We start from the raw sequence: 25069 nt of genomic DNA, 5'->3' as shown, positions 1-25069 counted from the left end.
CATGTATTTAATAAATACAATTCAAATTCGTTTACAAAATAAATAATAATCTCTTTGTTCGGTGAAAAAAAAAAAAATTGCTCGGTGGAACAAAATTTTTGACACTTTTAATGCGTAGATAAACGTATTGAGGGGGTCTAGACCCGTCGGTATAAACCGACGTACTTACATCAAAACTTGATATTGGGGGTATTGGTAGTGAACCTTTATAGTCGGTTGGGAGACTTTTATCTTCAACTATGACGTCATACTGAAGCCATGTCATTTTAGAGCGTAGATATGCGTACCGTGACGTACGCTTCCCCTTGTTTCATATCGATGTACCTACCCAAAACTTGAAGGTGCGGGGGTCAGTTATAATCGGTCCTTTATAATCGCTAGAGGGAATTTATCTTCAACTATACCGTCAAGGTGAAGGTATGACGTCTTTATCTTCTCATCATAATTGAGGCCCTGCATTAATTGACTTTTCTAAATCTTGTATAGCCCGGGGTGCGCATTTTTTTAATGTCGTTTTCAGCATGAATTTGCTGAATGATTGTGTATTTCTGAAATTGAATTGTGATAATATAATTTAATTTCCAACTCATGCAAACTGTATTTTATCATGAATTCCTTACCAATTAATTATAATTAATTATTATGGATAACTTATATAGCGCCATTTTTGTAATAAAATACCTCAAGGGCGCTTTACATGGTGATTCTATTGTTAAGTTAATTTAATTGAAGCTTTTAAATTTGTAATTTAATTTAAATAATTTATTTTGTTGTCACGTGCTACGGATTTATTCAAATGATTTAGAGAACAAGTGCGTTTTAAGTTTTTTCCGAAACATCACTTATACATAATACATAAGCCAAGAGAGTTTGTATTCGACCCTCTGTGGAAAACGTAGCCAGTGTATTTCCCGAAGTAGTGGAGTGATATGACTGAACTTAGAGATTCCGAAAATAAGTCTCGCTGCGGCATTCAATACAGATTGTAGGTGAGTCATTTTGTTCAGCGATCGTTAAAAACTATAATTAAAACGAATACGTTAGAAAGTCAGAGGTCGGCAGTGTGCAAGTGTTCTTATGTAATTTTTTGCACGATAAACTTGATATACGGACTGTGTAAACTGTAAACTCGACGAACGTTCGTACGTTTTTAATATTACACGGTCTTTACTAAGACTAACCATTAGCACGCGACTTGAAGAAACCTCTGCATAAATTTACTTACATTATCAATACGGAACTGTCTTGTACAGAAAGTAAAAATCGATTAAAAAATCGCTAGCCATAAAATCTATATATTGATTCTTCTATGCGATGCAGGCCCTGTCGCTGTCCACAATAAGTGACACGTATTCAAAATGTTCATTTTTTCCCTTCAAAATTTTACGCCGATAAGGTCAGTAGCTCGATCACAAAATAACTATCGACGTGCTAATAAGCGACGTGATTACAATTTCTCACCATGGTTGTTTATCGTATTCGCGATCACAATGGAACATCCGTGAACACCTAATATTAAACATAAAAATATTTACGTTTCGCGACGTATAATCCTGCTGCGCAATCTCTTATTTGAATTTCACCGGTGTAAATATAGAAAATATTCCGAAAATGCTATTTTTGTTTATTTATTTATTATTTATCATGCTATTTATTGCATTTGGCCGACGATTGGCAAGCAAAATGTCAAGAAAAGCAGTCGCCATAGTAATTGTAATTTACACGCACCAGCTTACAAAAATCCACCAGTACTTTGCTCAGCTTAAAAATAGTTTTTAAATACATAAAATTATCTCTATCCAAGGGCGCATTACCCAAAAAAAAAATACCAATTCATTTCTTGAGCGCGGTGCTTTTAAATTACAAATTACGGGTCATATTTGAACATAACAGTAAATAATTAATCGGAGCAACCTTTTCATCAATCATCAACGTTTTAATTATATTGCTGCTCAACGCGATTTCACGAGTTCCATTTTGCAAATAGATTTCCATAACCAGGAGACGTTTCGCAACCCTCGGCTGTTTTAATTTCTAGCACGTATGACGTAACCATCCGAGGATGACGGAGATGCGAAACCGGTCACGCGAGACGCACACAAGTCCGTTTTCGCTGCCCGCAGAACCGTGAATACCGCCAATGTACTTGTGCACATTTTCTTTTTCTTCAAATCAATTTCAAATCAAATTTTCACAAACCGACTTTCGTTTTTTACATTTTATTTATTTTATCGGGCCGACTTAGTTGAAAAAAAATAATAATCGAAGAACGGACTCAGCAATTTCTGGTGACAACTATCACCAAGCGGTGGAAGTGCGGTTGTCAGGGTACCTATTCTGATGGGAAGTTATAATTTATCTTCAATTTTATCTGCAATGTAAAATTAAGTTTTTTTAATAATAGAATATGTCTACTATTTTTTTTTCTAAACATGTTTAATTACCACAAATGTTATTAAATATTTGTATATAAGCACATACCGACTTTTCTATGTCTACCGGTTTCGAGACGTACCCGTCTCTTCGTCAGGACAACGCTGTTTTGACATCCTATATATCGATGTTAGTTTATACCGTCTCGATATGTACCGATGAAGATAGCGTTCATAATCGCGGCCTTGAGAGCCTTATCATCACGTTTGCCTACTTCACAATCAACTTTTCAGTTAACAGAGATGAATAACATTTTAGAGAAGATAATTTATTTATTTATTTATTTTATTAGGTAAACAAACAGTATGTACACATATATTGCCAATTTCTTTGTATATTAGAGTAAGAAACTCATGCACACACCAAAAAAATTGTTTACACTTAATACAATAATTTAAATTATGTTCAATATAATAATACAGAAGTCTAGGCATCTACAGAGCTTATGATCTGTCATTGGCTGGTTTAAGTGGCCACTTTACACGCTGTGTAACATTCACCATTCTGCCCATATTTGAACATTTATATTTTCAATTCTTTCATCTGTTGATGTTTGTGAACAATCGACCCCATGAAGAAATTTTCTGCACAAATGCAACGTGCAGTTAAAAATGTCTACATCAATACTGAGTCCGTTATAATTTCTACAGGTACGTCTAATGAATGAATTCGAGGTATAATTGTTTTTACAAGTTGGTACATAAAAAAGGGAATTTAATCTAGTATAGCGAAGAGGACAACGGAAACCAATATTTTGTAAAAGATACGGCGAATCAACTATATTATTGAGAATTTTGAAAAGAAAAATTAAATCATATGTAAGGCGCCTTTTTTGTAGTGATTCTATATTAAAATTGATCAAAGATGCGCCGTAATCATTTTCAATGTTGCCAAAACGATATTCCAGGCTCCTTATAAATTTCTCAATATATTGTATTATTTTTATAGTAAACGCCGATTTTTCGGCAATGAACTGTATTTATTTACGAGGAAAACAAAAAACAAACCGACACGAGTGTTGGCTTAGAGATTACACACGCATTTACTTATAACTACGATAACTTAAGCATGTTAATTATTGTTCATCGTGATCGCTTAAATGCTTAGCATGTTTTCGAGCACGTCGATAATTATTTGTGATTTAGCTACTGGGGAGCTGTTAATATGAACATATTACAACAGAGATGAAGAACATTTTAGAGAAGGTAGTTGCAATAACTATAAATTCTGGATCGGGAGCGTATTAGAGTTTAATTCTTAAATATTTTTTTTTATTTTTATTAAATTGAAAACATATTATACATAATTATATACAATAATTTTTTAAAAAAAACTCATTTAGGGACATACAGATAACAAATTTATTTAAAGACGTTTTTACATTTTAAACTATAATATTATTTACAAAAGCAGAAAAATTAAAATTATGATATACTACAAATTAAAAAGGGTATGAAAAATACTTGAAAATAACAAAATAAACAGAATACTAGGCATGGAAATAAATTCAAAATAATGTTTACATTATGCAATCTGGGAAAGAAAATTGAAAAAGTTTAAAAATTACATGCATGTATATATACATACTGAACTAGTACAAAATAAAATCTTTTTTTTTTAATTAACAAAATATGCGCACACCCAATACAGGTTAATTTTTTTTTATCAAAAACGTATTGAAATTATCTATACAAGCTAAAAAAAGTATAAAAAAAACACAAATAACATTTAAATAGTATTAAAAATTACATATACAAGCAAAAACGGTAAAATATTAAAAGATATATGTTCAAGATGCGCATTCTCTGGATAAACTAACATTATTTATTCAAAGTACTTCTGGAAAAAATAATTCTTCAATTCGCACGTCTCTTATCTACGATATCCCTACTGGGGAGCTGTTAATATGAACATATTACAACAGAGATGAAGAACATTTTAGAGAAGGTAGTTGCAATAACTATAAATTCTGGATCGGGAGCGTATTAGAGTTTAATTCTTAAATATTTTTTTTTATTTTTATTAAATTGAAAACATATTATACATAATTATATACAATAATTTTTAAAAAAAAACTCATTTAGGGACATACAGATAACAAATTTATTTAAAGACGTTTTTACATTTTAAACTATAATATTATTTACAAAAGCAGAAAAATTAAAATTATGATATACTACAAATTAAAAAGGGTATGAAAAATACTTGAAAATAACAAAATAAACAGAATACTAGGCATGGAAATAAATTCAAAATAATGTTTACATTATGCAATCTGGGAAAGAAAATTGAAAAAGTTTAAAAATTACATGCATGTATATATACATACTGAACTAGTACAAAATAAAATCTTTTTTTTTTAATTAACAAAATATGCGCACACCCAATACAGGTTAATTTTTTTTTATCAAAAACGTATTGAAATTATCTATACAAGCTAAAAAAAGTATAAAAAAAACACAAATAACATTTAAATAGTATTAAAAATTACATATACAAGCAAAAACGGTAAAATATTAAAAGATATATGTTCAAGATGCGCATTCTCTGGATAAACTAACATTATTTATTCAAAGTACTTCTGGAAAAAATAATTCTTCAATTCGCACGTCTCTTATCTACGATATCCATAAAAAGCGAATTGAAGTCGCGCAATGCAAATTTCTAAAAACAATGAGGAACTTCAGCCCTGCGGGAAATTAGCCGTATTTCGGCACTGAACGGAACTGAATTATGTAGATACTCGTTATTAGCGATATTATACTTGCACATAGAGCATTTACGAAAGTGATTATTTTATTTCGTGCGACCCTGTACCTTGTTAGTCAATCCAGCTTTACCATTTCTCATCTAAATTGATGTATTTAATTAAGCTTAATTAATTAGCTTCTTTTTTTTAATTAATAGAATTTACTTTTATTATAAGTTTCTCCTTTTAAGTCACAAATAATTGTGTTCTAATATTAGCACTCATTTTTTAAAAACTTTTTGATATCTATCGTATTCACAGGCCATGTCTTTGTGGGATTTTTTTGTTTGTTTAAGTAATAGTATTTTTATGTATTTGTAACTTATGCAAAGAAAAAATATAATTGATAAAAAAAAAATGTTTAACAATCTTGTACAGGTGACTGGAACTGAACCCGCCATTGCAAATTCGTATATAGAAGAGATCATTTGCTAATTATTGGACCTTTCTTTCCTTAGCTAATGTTTTTTAGTTTGGGAGATATGTCAATTTTTATACCTTATTGAGATTTTTCCAAAATGTTTTAAGCGTTCAGAACTTTATTTTTTTCATTATTTTAGTATTTTTTATTATTTGTTGGTAGTCATAAACATTTGTGATTAAAATACGTCGGAACTTCCCTCAAACTAGGGTTAAATAATAATATATTACACTTTAAAAAAAAGGTTACGAACTGGAGAACTAACTTAAAGTAGAAAAAAATATTGAAACAACGTAGTTTTTTTTTTATTTCCGGTTGAATTTGATCGTAAAGTTTTTTTTTAAGTATTTTATTTAATCTAAAACGATTTTTTTTTCGTTTAAGAAAGAGCGTCAGAATAATGTTTTTGTGTCAGTTCTTTTTACGTTTTTGAAAAATGCGACTTTGACTTTTTTTTAAAAAGGAATAACCCGCTAAGCCTCTATTTTGAGGCTTGTCAGCAGGTGGGATAGAAGGGATATGGAAGGAGGTAATGAAAAATACACCAAAACACCCAGACCAATTGAGAAAAAAATCCTTCTTGAATTTTTTTTCTTGCAACTGGCGGGAATCGAACCCGCGACGCCTGTTTTACAGACAGCTGTCTAACCAACTGCGCCACGGCGCCTGTCTTGAAATAGTTATATAAAGGCCTTTTTTCAGGTTTGAACATATATTTACATACATAACTAACCCAAGTGTCAAATGATATACTTATGTACTTATCAAGTCGTTACATAAAGTTTCAAAAAATAATTGAAGCATATCACTATCAAAGCAATGCTCCGAGAATAATCCCGAGAGAATAAACCAGGTGCACAAGAGTAAAGTCGATGTTGAATTAATTAAAAGTAATAAGAGAACGGACGCATCAAACTCCGGTGACAACTGTCATCAAGCTGAGGCGATACAGTTGGCTTGGCCATGTGCTGCGGATGCCTCCTGAGAGCCTTAATCACGCTTGCCTACTTTACAAGGCATCAGGTTCTCGACGTCCTGGACGTCCACCGCTGACTGTTCGTCGGCAGTTCGTGTCAGAACTACGGGACGCGAACCTGACTTGGGACAAGGAGCACAGGAGCCGGCAGCCGACAGGAGTGCTTGGAGGATTTTTGTGGACACCATATGCTTCAACTAGAGAGCGGACACGGAATAGTATAGTAGCACATTGTAAACAATGAAAACCGTTCGATACTAATATTCGTTCACAAAACCTGATACCGTGTGTTTGGAAATCTGATAAATCATCAGTATTAAATAAAAGAATAACTATTTGGTTGACAGACATTGGAAGCAAGGAATCTGAGTATTTATTAAGGATAGTAATCTAAATATTATGCTATCCTATTGAATCATTTATAAATTTATTGTATTTTTGTATGTGCATATATATTATGTATGTATATGTGTATATATATATGTGTATGTATGTGTATTTGTATGTATTTAGTATGTATATGTGTATATATATATATATATACATTTATATATTTAATTTTATTTTTACATTTAACGTAAACTGCACTTTCTTCTCTCTTGGGCTATAACTGTTTTTCTATTTCTTCAATATTATTTTTATTTATAAGAAACATATTCGAATCGGTTTCTTAGAACGGGCATTTGCCCATATAGGGACCGATTGCAACATTAGGCGTACTAATATTTCTGGAAAAATAATAAATCATTTCCATAATTTAAAATATCGAAAAAAGATCTACGACACCCAGCCACTCCTATTAAAATAAATATAATTATTGATGTCGAAATCACGAGCAATTTATATGAAATAAACATCTTTACTGATGGCAGTAAAATGGAAGGACGAGTCGGAGCAGCATTTGTCATTTTTAAAAATAAAGTTGAAACTGCTAAAAGACAAATAAAGTTGGCAAATGAGTGTACTGTCTTCCAAAGTGAACTAGTAGCTATAAGAGAAGCTTTGAAGTGGACACTAAAAAATGCCAAAAATTCTACAATTATGCTACATAGTGACAGCATGTCAAGCTTACAAGGATTGAATGATCCAAAGTCCACAGATCCAATCATTTACGAAATTAAAGAGCTTGCTGAAAAAAATACCGAACATGTAAAAAACGAAATTGCAATGACATGGATTAAAAAGCACACGACGGCAACATGGAAAATGAGCGAGCGGATGAATTAGCGAAAAAAGCTTCCAAAATGAGAACTCTCCCTACCTATGACCACATTCCAATATCATATATTAAAAAAATAGTGCAAGACATCATACGATACTTGGAACAAAAGATATTTATCAAGTGATACAGGCAAAATAACGAAATCGTTTTTCAAAAATATAAAAGATGCCGAGATATTGGATACTTTTGGGCGGACTTACGAGCTGACTCAAATGCTTTCAGGTCATGGTGCTTTTCGAAAGTATCTTCATAGATTTAAAAAAAGAGATAACGATTGCTGCCCTTGCGATGGACTCAGCTCTCAGGACGTCCTCCATATATTACTAGATTGTCCTATGTTTAATGCCGATAGGTTAAACTGCAAACAAATGTGCGCACAATTCAGCCAAATTTTTGAAAACCCAGAGGAAGTTATAAAAAATGAAGCTACTTCCGAAAAATACATTGACTTTCTAAAGGCCATAGTTACAAAAATGAAAAAAATTAATGAGGGAATTGACTCAGACCCGTGAAAAATAACTATTGTGCAAAATATACATACCAGGAAAAAAGCTTTGTATGCATAAGCAAAGCAATGAATAACGGGAACAAGAGGGAAAAAAATAAATAAAAAATAAAAAATATCGAAAAAAAATATAACACGTTAAAAGCACACATTAGGTGAGAAAGGGTCAAATTACCGTGTGTTGTATATTGTATGGTGTTTTCCATACATTAACCTTAAGTTGCGTGCTAGATTATTATAATTGTCCAAGTCTTTGACCTTTTCAGCGCCCCGAGAGCAATGAGCGGCCGTTTGTTCCCCAAATCGACCATTGTCACAGTAATTTTCACGAGGGTGCAAAACAACTTCGCGCATAGGATCACTTTCATACTTACATTGTAACGTAATTCAAATTAACGTCCTACAGTCACACCATTCAAAAAACCTGATATAATAAAATTAATAATTTTAACACAAGTAAAGCGATTTCATACTATCGCAAAATCGTAAAAAAGGTAGAATATGTAATTTAATAAACATAATAATAAAGTTAAAATATAAATATAGGCCCTGTAAATGCCTAGACGTCCATATTCCCTTCTCAAAAATGTTTTCCCTCTCTGTTGAAAAAAAATTAAATCTGAATAACTCCCTCGGAAGGAAATCCTGCCCGTCTGCAAGCATTTGGACATACGCAAACATTGTTGAATTAACCACCTGGTAAAAGACGAAGTATAAAAAATTGGAAAATTGTTTTCAGGCGTTGCCTAGTAGGTGATTTGGTTCAGCCGGATGAATCTCACCCACGTGATAAAGGTTTCCGCTCTTCTACTTCACAAAAGTCAACAGATGGAAGAGTTGAGGAAATGTTCAAACATGTGCCCTATGCACCATTAGGTGAGGAAAGGGAATGACAGAGCTGAAATCTTTATTGTTGTGATGAGATTCATCTGATCGAATTATTAAAAGTGGTCACTTAAACCAGCCAATGACAGGTCATAAGCCCTGTAAATGCATAGACTTCCATATTCCCTTCTCGAAAATGCTTTCCCTCTCTGTTGAAATAAATTTTAATTAAAATATATATGTACAAGTAATTATGCATCACTTTTAAGTCTATTCAAGAAGCTATCTCATACAGTGCTCTCTACCCCTCGATACAATCCAATTATGGATCTTCATCTTAAATATTGTCAATGTAAATATAAATGTATTATGAAATGTGTTTATGAGAATGCATCTTATATTTTTATAAATGTCTGTTGGCTTTGGTTTTTTAGACTTCTAGATCAATAAACAATGAACTGCTACACGCATTTGAAATACGGCAAGTAATTCGCGGAATAGTACAATGCAATTAGTTTATTTTCAAACATTTAACTTTTTCTGAATCAACAGTATAAATATTATCTCTTATGAAATTCCTTAATTACTAAATAAATACACAACTGGCTATGGTATTAATCAATTCTATAAAGCTTAGACGAACGTAACCTCCCACCCCCCCTCCCCCTTCAAGTTTTGTGTAGGTGCATCGATATGTAACAAGAGGAAGCGTTCCATGAAAAATTAATTTAATTATATCTGTTTTTTTAAATATTGACAATTTAAATAATGTCAATTTCTTTGTATATTAGTGTAAGACACTCGTGCACACACCAAAAAAAATGTTTACACTTAATACAATAATTTCAATATAATAAACGTTAAAGAAACGAAATAAAAAAAAATATATAAAATAATAAAGTTAAATATCTGCTTCTCTCAAAATTTATATAATGTTTTAACTAAATTTACATACATTGTCACAAAAAATATTAGCATCGGTAAATATATTACTATCTTCCCGAGTGTACGTATCGAAACGTTAAAGGAGCCGGCTTTGTAATCGCTCGGTAGATAAATACTGACGATCGTTAAGCATACCGTCTTGGTAATTGGTAATTGTCAAAAGTCATAGAAAAATCATGAACAAGAGAGCATTTCTCGCTTGAATTGGGATTTATAATCGCTTTGAAGTGGTCACTTTTTATGACGGAAGTCTACTGAAAATATGAATGAGAACTATTTTGAATTTTAATTACCTAAGTAAGGAACGTGGAATAAACTTTCGGGATCATTCGTTGGTTGGATTCGATCATATGATGTCGAGATGGCAAGTCGGTAAAACATATCGAGGTCGTTAGAGATTGTACAGAAGTGAAGTATACCGTCTCGGTATGTACCGATGAAGATAGCCTTTATAATCGCGGCCCAGGAACCTTTATTTAACATAGAAAAAAAGCGTCAGAACTAACCGATTTGTGTTTTTTTATTTGCTTCTATTATAGACTTATTACAAAAATATTTCCTAGTGAAAAAAGATCATTGTTTACCTCGTTCTCGCTTTAGCCCAATTCCCTGAATGGAAAAATTATTTCCGGGAAAAAATGTGCCATTCACCTACTTCATTCGTTTAATAAATGCCTTTGTTTCCATAAAGTGTATACAACACTAACTTTGTGGTTTAGTGGCTGGGGCGTTTGGTTACCATCCGCGAGGTCCGGGAGCGATTCTTAAAATGGTGACGTAATTTGTTATTTGAATGATAATTAACATAATATTACAACAGAGAGAGATAAGGAACATTTTGGAGAACATTTTTTTTCAGATTTATTTCATTTAATTTAATTAATTATTTTTTATTTACGTTGAGAACATTACAGAGTATCCAATTCATTCTCAATACATTATAAAATATTCACATCAGATTTATTAAATAGGACAGAGAAAAAAAAATGTAAAATCGACATACATGTTAAATATTTCTAGTCTACAAAAACGTAGAACTAATATTGACTCCATATATAAATGTTCGGCATACTAAATTGTAAAATCGATGTTCCATCATTACTGGGACAAGTAAAATTCAATATTCCGACTCGTAGATTGAGAAACAATGAAGTACTGTTCATCGATCAGCATAGAACAAACTATGGCCTAAATTCTCCAATGACCCGCCTTTGTCGTATTGTTAACTCAAGACAAGATCTGGACTTTTTTGGTTTAAGTTTACAACGATTTAAACGAGCACTAAATAAATAGTCCAGATCTTGTCTCGATGTCCCTTATGTTTGTCAATGCTTCTTTATTTTTTTCAAAAATGTTTTAAACTATTCTTTTATTGTAATATTTAAACGTTATAAATTGTATACATGGACAGTGTCCGTTAATAAATAAATACATATTACAATTCGGAAATTGCCTTCCTAAGAGAAATCCCACTGTCATGAAATATATCGACATCCGAGGCGATACGATTAAATAAAACGATTGGTCTACCTACCTCCATAACCATTGGCAGGTTGGTTCTGCATCGTGGTAGGTAAAACAACCTGTGTTGCCTTTGTCGAAAATAATTATCAGGGGCAAATAGACCGATTTCAATCAGAATATCAGAATTATGTATGCGACCACCAATGAGTTGATAAAAGTGAACACCCAAATGAATATTCCTTCTCCCTAACAATGATTGGCAGCCCAGCATTCCTAGTAAGGAGTCAGTCGGGAAAAGCCACGGGTATAATCCATATTCCCTGTGATACAGATAACGCATACAACACATATACACATATACATTAAAGTGGGCTGATGATCTATGAAGTTTTTTATATTTTTTAGGCATCAAAGTGAAAGGGGTCTTAAACGTTGCCTTTTGGATTACATTGAACGTAAACATTATTCCATACTACTTGTGGCCCTTAACTGAGGTTTGAAGTCTATCACTGTCTGAATATTTTGTAAATTATCTATCTTGATAAAATTATTATTTTGTTACTAAATATATAACTTGATCACATTAATAATTCAAACAAGTTTTAAAACTACCGAAATGCAAAAAGTTTACACTCCGCGGAACTGATTCCGTTGAGCGCCTGGCTAATATTGACGAAAACCATGGCTCATTGAAACAATGCTACCCATTTATTACAAAACAAAATGCAACTCACGCCCTTAGACGCGTATTAAATAAGGTTCAATGCACATTATAACATTTAATTGGACTAAATCTCTTACTTAAATACGAAATAACCCGTTTAGCGCAAAAAATATACTTTTTCGAAAACTTCAAGCTCTGGTTGAGTACCAAAAGTAGTATCGCATATTTTTTTAAATATAATATTTTTTGCATTCCGAGTAATCTAAAAAGGCAACTTTTTAGACGCCCTTCATTTCGAAATTCGGAGAAAAAAAAAGTTATTTTATAGAAAGAAAATATAGTTAATTGTTATGGTTAAACTCAATAAAAGTAATGTATAGTAAAAAAATAATAAAAGATTTATTATAATAATAAAAATACGTATGTAGTTTTATTGCACTTTTATTTATAATTTTTTACCGGTGACTGGGTTTCGTCGTGACCGACATCGTCAGACTGGTGGGAGACTTAACAAATTTCTATGTTATATACAAGAGCACGCAGGGGTTGTAAATCATGATTTTATATAATTATGGAAATAAAAGAGTTTAAATTAAAATAATTTAAGCATAAGGTAATAACTGTATGAATTTAAGTTTTCTGTCGATGTCGGTCACGACGAAACCCGGTCACTGGTAAAAATTTATAAATAAAAGTGGAATAAAACTATATACATTAGTATAATTAAAATGCAGTTCCTCCAAGAAATGTCAGTAGAATATCTCAATCTATTAAAATATTTATAGTAAAACAGTGAAGTGTAGAAGAAAAGTTGTAAAAAAGAGGTGCATTTTAGGTTTGTAAATCTTACATAAGCACACATTATTAGGCACACAAATTCAGCAAAAATAAAAATAAATAGACCTTTATATCATACAGACTGTATATCATACATACTGTATATCATACAGACTGTATATCATACAGACTGAATCTCTGGTTCATTGGTTATTGTTGCAAAGTCAGTAGTACCCACTTCCTTGTGTCATATTATGTACCATTATATCATATGTAATCATTACTATCAATGTATTTAATGTTATTTATTGTATTCGGATTGTTTTTTTTTTTTTTTTTTAATATGTAGTATAGCATGTAATTATTAATTGTTTTAATTTACTTTATATTCTATTCTTGTTAATTATTTTCGCTTAACACTAGCACAGTCTAAAAAGACATAATATGTTTGTGAATATTTAATTTGAAATGAATAAATAAATAAAATAAAACGTCGTTTGAGTATTTATGTCTTTAGAGAGTATATTTTTTATTATCACTAAAATTTAAAAAGCTTTTAATGAAATCCATTAGTGTTTACAACGATTTTTCAATATTTATTTTAGTATTCAATTTTAGGATAGCCGGATGTTTATTGATGAAGGCTTAATACTTTTTTACGAATAAAACAAACCCCCTAGTGGCCCAATATCTCCCGTGTATTCATCTCGGGGTAATTACTAATGGACGACTGACTAGTATTCTTCCAATTATTTTAAGATTATATGTATAAAAAAACATGTTTATTATCATGGTGCAACTGAGATGAAAAATATTTTAGAGAAGGAAATATGGAGATCTAGGCAACAGGGCTTATGACCTGTCATTGGCTGGTTTAAATGGCCACACTGACATTCACCTTTTTGTCTATGTCTGAACACCCATATTTCTTCAGTTCTTCCATCTGTCAATTTTTGTGAAATATTGAAAATTACATTATTTAGTATTTTAATAAATTGTTCATTGAAATCTTTTTTTTTAAATGTGTTCGCGTAAACAATGGGTCTCAACTGGTTATATCATATTTTTGAAAAATTGATAAAAATTCAATTACTTTCAAAGTCGCCAATAGTTCTCCGAAATCAACCAATAATAGTGTTTTATATATATATATATATATATATAGTTGGATAATTTATGTAGTGCCATTTTTGTGAAAATCACCTCAAGGGCGCTGTACAATAAATAAAAATCCCAGCACGTCTTGCAGCTACAGAGCGCATGGACGGTTGGGATTCTAGTTCCTCGTTTCCAATTAAGATCAATTTAAATTATAATATATGGGAGCTTGATTACAGCACGTCTCGCAGCTGCAGAGCGCATTGACGGTAAGAAATCTAGCCCACGCATTTTTAAAATTGGCAAAGAAATTCGAAAAAAATTAAAAAATAAGAAAAACGAATAAGATTACAGCCGTCTTGCGGCTACTAAGCGCGTGGACGTTTGGAATTCTAGACCCCATTTACAAAATTTAGGTGTTTTATAGTTGATAACATTTATATAAATGGAAGCTAGATAACCAATAGTCGTGCAGCTATAAAGCTCATGGACGAGTGGAATTCTAGCAACTTTAAATGAAATGAAAAATTCAAAAAAATAAACGTAAACATACAGCGTAGTAGTGAATTTGTCAAGTGTTCATGTCAAGAAGTAAGCAATAAAAAACTAAATAAATAAAGCACAGTTTCAACATTATGGTTAACAAAATAAAGATAGATGTCCAAAGAGTGGCTTTTGTAGATAGTAGGTAGATACCACCGTGTGGCCTACTGGCTGCTTGATAATTCCTGTAGCTCAATCACAAATAACTATCGACGTGCTAATAAGCGACGTGATAACAATTTCTCACCATGGTTGTTTATCGTATTCGCGATCACAATGCAACATCCGTGAACACCTAATATTAAACATAAAAGTATTTACGTTTCGCGACGTATAATCCTGCTGCGCAAGCGCAATCACATATTTGAATTTCACTTGTGTAAATATGGAAAATATTCCAAAACTGATATTTTTATTTATTTATTTATTATTTATCATGCTATTTATTGCATTTGGCCGGCGGTTGACAAGCCAAATGTCAAGAAGAGCAGTCGCCATAATATTAGTTTGTAATTTAATTTTCTTTTTGTTTGTATTAGATACTCCTTACTATTTTGCAAATGCAATTTATTGTATTATTTTTATAGTAACGCCGATTTTTCGCCAGTGAACTGTATTTATTTACGAGGAAAACAAAAGAACAAACAGACTCGAGTGTTGACTTAGAGATTACACACGCATTGACTTATGACTGCGATAACTTAAGCATGTTCATTGTTATTCATTGTGATCGCTCAAATGCTTAGCGTGTATGTTTTTAAGCATGTCGATAGTTATTTGTGATTGAGCTATTGGAAGGGAATTCTGGAGGGATGATATATTTACAGTTACCGGGAAGCCAACTCACCAATCAGGACAACTCACAAAAAAAACTTGTGACGTCACAGACGGAGTAATATTAAAATTACAAAACTTTAAAAAAACATAGCGCTGATAAAACGATACTTTTTTTTTAAACACTGAAATTCCTCGTTTATGTGACCGCTCCTGTGCATTATTTATTTATTTATTTTAAAGAAACAAACAGTCGACAATGATATAGTAACATTAAAAAAAATACAGTTTAAAGACAGACCAGCAAAATTTCTAAATAATCATACATATTATTAAATTGTGTTACAACAAAAGGGTGTGTTTATGTGTATTTGTATGAGAGTAAATGTAGAGTGTGTTTATGTGTATTAGTGTAGGAGTAAGTGTTCAGGTGTGTGTAAGTGTGAGCATCATTAAATAGTAAGTGGGATCGTATCGCAGCCAGAAATAAGGAGTCTTAATTTATTTTTAAATAAATTAAGGGGCATGTAAAATATATCTATAGATAAAAAAAAAGCATTATAGTTAGAGCAAGAACGATATTTTATATATATATTTTTTTGTTTTTTTTTTACATAAACATAAGTGATAAAACAGATTATTAAAAAAATAAAGCATTATTACACAGCAATGAAATACATATTAATAGTTAACAAAAAATCCCACAAAGGCATGGCCTGTTCGTGGGTATACAAGAAAATGTTAATGAATTTTCGCTCCTATAATAAATAATGGACAGTAATAATATTTTTGCGTAACATAAGAAAAAAAAAAAAAAATGTGTAAAAGATAATATGATATTTTTTTTATAGTAATTAAAAAAGGGAATAAAAAATATTCTTAAAAAAACACAAAAATATTCCTTATTATTAAAGGGAAACAAAATAAATCATAGAAAAAAAGAGTTCATATCTTTAGTTTGAATCCAGGATAGTGCATGTTTTTTTAAAAGAAGGAAAATTTTGAAAGTTTGGAATCAATGAAATATTATCGGTAAAATAATTTTAAAAATTTTGGGCCTATAAAATATGCATGTCTCTGTGCGAGCCTCGTTTTACAATGTGGTATTTCTAACACACGATTCCTTCTTCGACTTGATCTATTTGAGTTAGAGGAAAGAGTGTTGTGCATAGTTAGCGCTACAGACTGGCAGATATTTGTTCTATCGACAGCGGGTCATTTTATTCAAAGGAAATTAGTTTTAATTGTGTGCACATTATATTGTACTTAATTCTACCAGTGGAAAGTGAAATCTCCAGCGCTAGCGAATCCGAGGAAAGTGAAGGTGATTGGTTGTTTTTTCGTTTACTATTAACGGCAGGGCCGTCACTCAGTCCAAATATTTTTTTTCAATATAATAAATTCGTATATTTATGTATTTGTATTATGTTAAAAAAAAAATTTTGGATCATAAAATTATTACAATATTTTGAGTTCGTCCAAATGTTTGTAGACAAAATACTGGATTTCACCCCCTGAGGAGTCATTAAGTTTATCAAAATAGAACTTAATATTTTGTTTATATTGTATTTTATAATATTATGTACCTAGCTGCTTTAAACCTTTAACTGCATTTCTTTATCTTTTTATTAATTTTTTTTTTTTTTTTTTTTTTTAAACCAACCAAACTTCTAAACGCAGTTCTATATTTTACTTCTTTATATTGTATTTTTTAAATTTATGTTGTTTATATACTCATGTTTTATATAACTTCCATGTAGGTAAGAGCCTAATAGGCGTGAAAAATTAATTTTAAAAATTCAAACAGGGATGTGGAGAACATTTTAGAGAAGGGAATATGGAAGTTTTGGCATTTACAGGGCGCTTCTGACCTGTCATTGGCTGGTTTAAGTGGCCACTTTACCATTTTACCTGTGTTTGAACATCCATATTTCTTCAATTCTTCTATCTGTTGATTTTAGAGTAGTTAAAGAGCTGAAACCTTTATTGTTGTGAAGAGATTCGTCTGATCGAACTATTTCACATACTAGGAAACACCTAAAAACCATTATACAATTTTCGAACTTCTTGGACCAGTTGGTTTTATTACAATATTTTTAGTTTGTCCAAATGTTTGTAGACAAAAGACTGGATTTCACCCCCTGGAGAGGCATTATGATTAACAAATTACAGCAGGGAGGAGGAGCATTTTAAAGAAGGGAATATGGAAGTTTCGGCATTTTCAGGGCTTATGTATTTGGCTGTTTTAAGTGGCCACTTTAAATAATTCGATCAGATAAAGCTCTTTACAACAATAAAGGTTTCAGTTCTTTCATTCCCTTTCCGCACCTAATGGTGCATAAGGCACTGCATTGGCACACCAATCGCAGCGTATCTTGATCATTTTTGTAACACGCAGCTAAGATGATCAGTCTCACGCTTCAGGTACCAGTCCAGGGACTAACCTTTTTAAATAAATATGTTTTATCAACTATGTCGAGAATCGAACCCGAGAACCTCTTGCATGGCAGGCGAACGCGCTGACCATTACACCGTGAGGCCGACAGTTATTTTACTTCACTAAAATCAACGGATGGAAGAATTGAAGAAATTTGAATGTTCGAACATAGGCAAAATGGTGAATGTTACACAGTGTGTAAATTGGCCACTTAAACCTAATTTCTATTGATTTCAATGATACTATTATTTTGTTTTTTTTTTAAACCACTATATTTTACTATTATTTTTTTGATTTTAATGATACCATTATTTTGTATATTTGATTATGTGTGAAATTTGTATAATTTATATTTTAAAAATTATTTTTGATTATCTTTTTTGCATTGTATTATTTGGAATTTTATTGTTTATTACTTATGCCTTTTTTTCTAGATTGTTATTCTATTGCATCACATGTAATTATAATTTAATCTGATTAATTTTACTATGTATTTTTATTGCTAATTATTATGGCTTGACACGGGCATAGCCTAAAAAGCCTTAATTAGTTCACTTATATTTAAACTAGTTTAATTTTGAATTAATAAATAAATAAACTAATAAATTTTAAAAACCAGCCAATGGCGGGTCATAAGCCATGTAAATGCCTAAACTTCCATATACCCTTCTCTAAAATGTTCTCCATCCCTGTTGTAATTTGTTCATAGAATTTTTAATTATTATGATTATTATTCTTCTTCTTCGGCCTCATTCTCTCCACTGCTGGATGGCGGCCTCTTCACGTCTCCATTCCTTCCTATCGCCCACTTTCATCATCCATGTTTAACCGGCTATCGAGGCAATGTCATCGACCCGTCTCTTCTGTGGCCTTCCAACACTTCTTTTGTGTGCCCATGGTCTCCACTTTATTATTCTGGGTGTCCACCTGCCTTCATTTCGTCTCGCCGAGTGTCCTGCCCACTGCCATTTTGATTTTGCTGCACGATCCGTGATATCCACTACTCCGGTTCAGCGCCTTATTCCTTCATTTCTTATTATGTCTCTTAGACATACACCGAGCATCTGTCTTTCCATGGGTTATTATTATTGTATTTGAATAATTAATACAGCAACATTTTTGTGATAACCACCTTAAGGCCGCCGTACAATAAATAAAAATCCCAGCACGTCTTGCAGCTACAGAGCGCATAAACGATTGGGATTCTAGTTCCTCGTTTTCAATTATGATATATTTCAATTATAACAGATATGAGCTAGATTACAGCACGTCTTGCAGCTACATAGCGCATGGACAGTAACTAATCTAGCCCCCATTTACATTATGTTTTAATTTGACAATTGATTTTAGTTTTTGATTGACATAAAAATATTTTTTAAAACTCAGGAGAACCGTTAAATACTAATATCAATATTCATCCATTTATAATTCATTTATATTTTAAGATCTATTTTTTAACCTTTTTTTTCTCACGTACATTTTGAAATTTCTATAAATAGCACTTCATTTTATTGGTTGTTTGGAAAAAGTTGCCATTTGACAATAACCCCGCCAACGTACACGTATAATTGTAATTTAATCTAACTGTACCTAGTTTTTAAAAAAAGGAGGGAAGACTGATCTGGGGTTACTCCGTATGGATCCGCTGGCGAAAGGATTTTTTAAGAGTTAAAAAAAATATTTTTTTTTTTACAAATGAAATTTCACGGAATGGCTTTTTACGGGTACGCTTATTTTTCTTATTTTTTTGCATCGTATTTACTTAACTATAATTGGCCTATAATTTTAGTTTATTTGTAAATTTTGTTTGGTTTTTTGGTTTATTTTTAATGCGGTTTTCTTTTAATAAATAAAACATTAAAAAAGTTAATATTTGTAAATCGGATAGGCTTGCTTATGGTTTTGGACTTGTTTGCATTTTTGGGCAACCCTGAATTTTGGTGAAATCAGTATGGAATAATCCGCCTTCCACAATATTCAATTTTGACAGCTGATAAACCAAATATGGTTCATGATTTTCAATTTTTTATTTTATATTATATCTGCACTGTCATGAATTTCGATAATGATCAAACAGAAGGGGTGTCGAAAATGCTTAATTTCGTCTACTTGACATTCCATTTTGAAAGCTTGTCATCTTATCATCATCATTACTCGTCCGCTCCCTAGTTGGAACATATGGTGTCCGCAAAGAGCCTCCATGCATCTGTCGGCTGCCAGCTCCAGGGCATCCTCCCGCGTCCCGTAGTTCTGAAATAAACTGCGGACGAACAGTCAGCAGTGGACGTCCAGGATGCCGAGAACCTGATGCCTTGTAAAGTAGGCAAACGTGGTTAAGGCTCTCAGGAGGCAACCGCAATATATAGCCCTGCCAACCGCATCGCCTCCGCTTGATGACAGTCGTCACCGGAGTTTGCTGCGTCCATTCTCTTATTACTTCATTCCTTACAAAGTCAAACTACCGCATACCCAAGATTCTTCTATGACACCTATTCTCAAAACTCAGTATTTTGCTGTTTTGGGCCCGATTCGCTACCGTAGAGAAGAATGGGATGAAGAATTGTCATCAAATAAAATTATATGTGTAAAGTACAAGCAAACACAATATCTTATATAACAGAAAATTTTCTTTCAAATGATATTTATATCAGGGGCGAATCGACAAAATAAGCCATTATGCACAGCTAACCATTATATATATATATATATATTTTTTTTTTTAATTTTTATTCCAGTAAAATGCCTATAAAGTGCAGAGCCAATTCTACCATATAAACATAAACATAATTATAAATATAAATAAAATATATAACAATAAACATAAATAAAACAATAAACATAAAATAAAATTTTATATTGTAGCACTTATGGTGGTCTTAACATATCGCGCCATCGCTCGAACAACAACAAATTTAAATAAAATATTTGTAATACATTATAAATCGCCACCACCATTTATTTATATCTTCCAACAAAAAAAACCTAAAAAGTGCGCCCAGCCCGTTCTCAGCGAACGATAAAACTAGCCGATTACCTGAGCTTATTCCCCCATAAAAAAAGTATACTTTATTTTACATCTTTTACCTAGTCAAATTTTTTTAGTACTAAAACAAGCTTGCAGATGACATATATTATTTGACGATTCTCTATTTGGAAACTAGTATTTCGAACATTATTTCTGAAGGACTATTTTTCTTTAATAGGATACCGTTGACATATTATGTATCACATAGGACATGTGGCGTTTTGGCATTATTTATTTTAAAAGGAATCGGCCAGTGCTCATTGTTTATAGTTACTGCTGAATGTCATTGTGGTATTTTTTAATAAACTTTTGTTCAAGTATTGTATCAAAATAGTATAGAATAATGCTACTTATATCGTGTGGTTAATAATAATTGTTGTTTGAGTTGATTTTCTCAGAACTACAAATTTTTTTTTAAATATAATTATATTACTTACATATTATCTACTTATATATATGTAGGTACAAATTATTGAACTTTTTTGTAGATTACCTATAAAATAAATCACGCCTCGCCGTTGGCCTTTACCATTTTTTTACTACTTTAGGGTGCTTAAATTTGGAATAAAATGGACTCGACTTGCGTTAACACCTTAATACATTGGCTGAAGATATTATTTATATTACAATAAAGTCTTTCTTAGGTCAATCCAAATTTTTTAACATATAACAGAGATAAATTCAAATTGTGTTCATTAATTTGTTTTAATAAAAGGGTGTTGTCGTTGTTCCAGCGCGATGACCGCTCTTTGCTGGCCCAGTTCTTCTTCGCTGACGAGACTCTCAACATGGTGGCTGCCGAACTGGACTCCTTCGACGGCCGAGAGGATCCGGACCGCTGTTCGACCTTGGTCAACCAGCTTCGTCATGCCCAGGTACCGAGCTTATTCATTTTAGACCTCATTACTATTAGACTTGTGTGTAAATTTATTTGTTACCTTCTCCTTTCTGCCCTTCAGAAGTAAGCAACCGTTTTCTTTTTGTGATATAAATTTTTTTTCGTTCCAAAAAATCATTTTAATGTGCCAATATGTCTTCTCGCCCATACTGATCATCGTGGTTTCGGATGTGACAGGGTTTAATAAACACCCTGTATATGCTTTATTTAGTTAGTTCTTTACATCTTAAAAAAATCAATGAAAAAATTTCAAAATTAAATTAAATATCATTATTATTTTCTTCATCACAATATTTATTTATTTGTACATCAATGGTTCAAAGAACCTTTTACAAAAAAATAATAATTTACAGAAATAATCACAGCAGTGCACAATAATCATGCAGTACATAGTATGAAATAATAGAATAAATTAAAACAAAAAAAAATATTGAACATATAATACAAAAAATAAAAAAGAAACAACATCTCTAAATAAAAGATAACAATAACCATGATAAAATCTTATGTTCTGATCGTGTTCCACTTTTAACAGCTTTTTTAACCATATAGATATCTATCATACAGGATTACAATTATTTAAAAATAGTGATTGAAAACTTTTGAATAAAACTCCCGTTGGTCCCTTTTTTCTCTTATATCACTCAAATTACATACATTAATATTATTATTATAAATAAAATTTCTCTTTTGAAATTTGTATTACTACTAAAATCGCTTTAATGAAATTTTATCGACTTCTCTTAGTTTAAAATCTTCTCCTTATATTGCTTTTTTAAATTTTAAAGATTACTTGCTATACTTGTTATTCCTTCTTTATTTTTTCTTTTTTCTCTGCTGCATTGGCATGTTTTTATACTTTTAAACTACTTTTAATTACTTATATTATATATGTAAATAAAATCAATATATTGCTGCTCTTACTATAATGTGTCATTAATTTTGAAGATGTTTTTTAAATTGACCTAAATCTACTGTCTTATATTTCACTTAAAGATTCTTCTCATCGTTTCTTTGAATCCCTTAAAATAAATATGTGTATATTTATGTTTTTCCTTTTTTTTTTAAATGTTACTATTACTATTTTATTTTATTTTTACATCTGATCATGTTTTTCATTCTTTATTTCAATTTTTAATTACTCTTACAAATTTTCTTCATTTTTAATATTATTTCCATTTGTAAATACTCACTACAAACTTTAAAATATCTTTTTTTCACTTAAATTTTAATTTTTAAACAACTTTCATTTATGTTTTTCTTTTTCCTTCTCTTTTTTATACTTTCATAATAAACCTTACATATAATTGCTTTATAATATGGAAACTTCACTGGTCCGTTAGAATTAAGTCTAATTGTGTAAAATATTAAACTTTGTAACTGTACTGTATGTTTCCTGAATAAAAGAAAAAAAAAAAATAATTCATAAATATATATATAACACAGTAATGTTGAAAATAATGAAAAGTATCTCGTTATTTTATTAGTAAATAAAAATAAAAAATAATACAACATTAGTACTTAAAAAATTATAAGTTTTTTGAACAATAAAAAAAAAAAAAAACTGATTTGAACTAAATAATACCTTTTTTTAGTAAAATCATCATCATCAGTTAGTTAGAAGAAGTTCCTATTTGGCAAAAAATTCACCAATGTAAAATTTAAATTATGTCTAACATAAAGAAATAAAAAATGAAAAATCCACATATTCCAAGAAACAAAGTGATATTTGATAATATTTTTTTTAATAAATCCATTATCTTTCTAGAAAATAACGAGTGAGAATACGATTATTTCAACTGAGATGGAGATCATTTTTTAATAGGAGGTTATAAGTCGTAGAAGAACTGGGACATAAAGGAACAGTCATGTTCCAAAACCTAATATTAATAAAAATGCTTTCTAAGTCACTTCTAGATCTCGTGTATCTTCCTGTATCTCGTGTACTACTTTTTTCTGCGTTCTTTTTCCAAAGAGTTTTCAAACTGGTTGACGAATGGACAACTGAGCTTTGCAAATTATTCCAGTCTGAAATCGCCCCGCTAAAAAGGAAGATTTTTTTGAGATTAAGATGGAATTGTGGATGATGGAGCTTTTAGTTATGACCCCGTAAATTGGTGTGGGATTTAATTTTACACTGTTTTTTTGGTCGTCGCCTTCCAAGCCTTTAAAGGGTCCTTAAAGTATCGGGCTATTAGACAGGGGGCAACCGCTCTTCCACCCCTGGGTCCAATGACCCCCGAAGATGCGGCTTCTTTGTGATATAAAGCATCATATTCACATGGAATATGTATAGACGTTTTATCTGCACTGCAGAATCTACATCTAGTAAATAAATACTTATTTGAATATTATCTTAATTTGTCTATATGCAGTTTTATTTCTACACTCAACCAACAAAAAAAAAAAATTATGAAAAATAAATATTTTCGTTCTTATGATTCACGCCAATATTTCCATTTTGGGGCCACTTGTAGATAACTCACTATTATAAAATGGAATAAAGTTAATGTAGAATGGGGTTCGAACCTCGGGCCTCTGATCCGTCAGTCCGCAACACTAGCCACGGGACCACAACCCGATTCGATATATTTTAGATTTTAAGTAATTTAATACATTTTGAGCCATAGAAAAAAGTATCCCAGGAACCACAGAGTCACTCCTTATATTTCCTGTAGTTTTTGGCTTGACAATGCTACTATATTTTAACAAAAAAAAACTCTGTTTCTGCAGGAACGAGTGCTTAACATCACTGGGCAGATAATGGACCAGCTGTTGGGGAACGACCGAGTAGCCAGAGGGTTCAGGGTCAAGTTTCCTGAAGATGTTCTGCAAGATAATCTCGCTGGACAGCTTTGGTTCGGAGCTGAAGTAAGTTTTCCACAATATTTTTATTATGTCATCGTCTGATGCCAAAATCTCTCTGACAGATCCTCGAGATGTCGAGCTTAAAAATGGTGTCACAAATATGTAAAAAATTTATTCCGAACCAACTTTATAATGTAGTTAAAAAGCTGGGTTTGTACTAGCTGTCATATTGTTATTTTTGTGTTATAATTCTAATGTCCTCCATTAACCCCGAGTGTGTGTCGATGCGTAGTGCTTGGCAGCCGGATCTTCCATCATGAACCGCGAGGAGGAGTCGGCGGCCATGCGGCCCCTGGCGCGAGCCCTGACCAGGAGCCTGGAGACGGTGCGAGCGCTGCTCAGGGAGCACTGCCTGCGCTGTAACCAGCACGGCGCGTCGCTGCTCTCTAGCTGCAGCGAGATGCTGCACGAGAGCCTGAAGATCTTCGACAGGTAAGGCTGTGCC

General features: G+C 31.7%; 1 protein-coding gene across 1 annotated transcript in view; it reads left to right on the top strand.

Moving 5' to 3' along the window:
- Positions 1-25069, top strand: part of LOC148276544 (uncharacterized) — a 67830-nt gene that overhangs the window by 21906 nt on the left and 20855 nt on the right. Inside the window, 3 exon segments of the mRNA XM_088234107.1 lie at positions 21593-21733; positions 24490-24627; positions 24857-25056. Of these exon segments, the coding sequence (XP_088090233.1) occupies positions 21593-21733; positions 24490-24627; positions 24857-25056 (479 nt within the window).

The sequence above is a fragment of the Micrasema longulum genome, unplaced genomic scaffold, assembly GCF_059751315.1.
Source record: "Micrasema longulum isolate JH-2025_06_02 unplaced genomic scaffold, ASM5975131v1 h1tg001203l, whole genome shotgun sequence".
NCBI classification, from domain to species: domain Eukaryota; kingdom Metazoa; phylum Arthropoda; class Insecta; order Trichoptera; family Brachycentridae; genus Micrasema; species Micrasema longulum.
The sequence above is the reverse complement of the archived record's forward strand: the minus strand, read 5'-3'. Positions and strand labels throughout refer to the sequence as shown.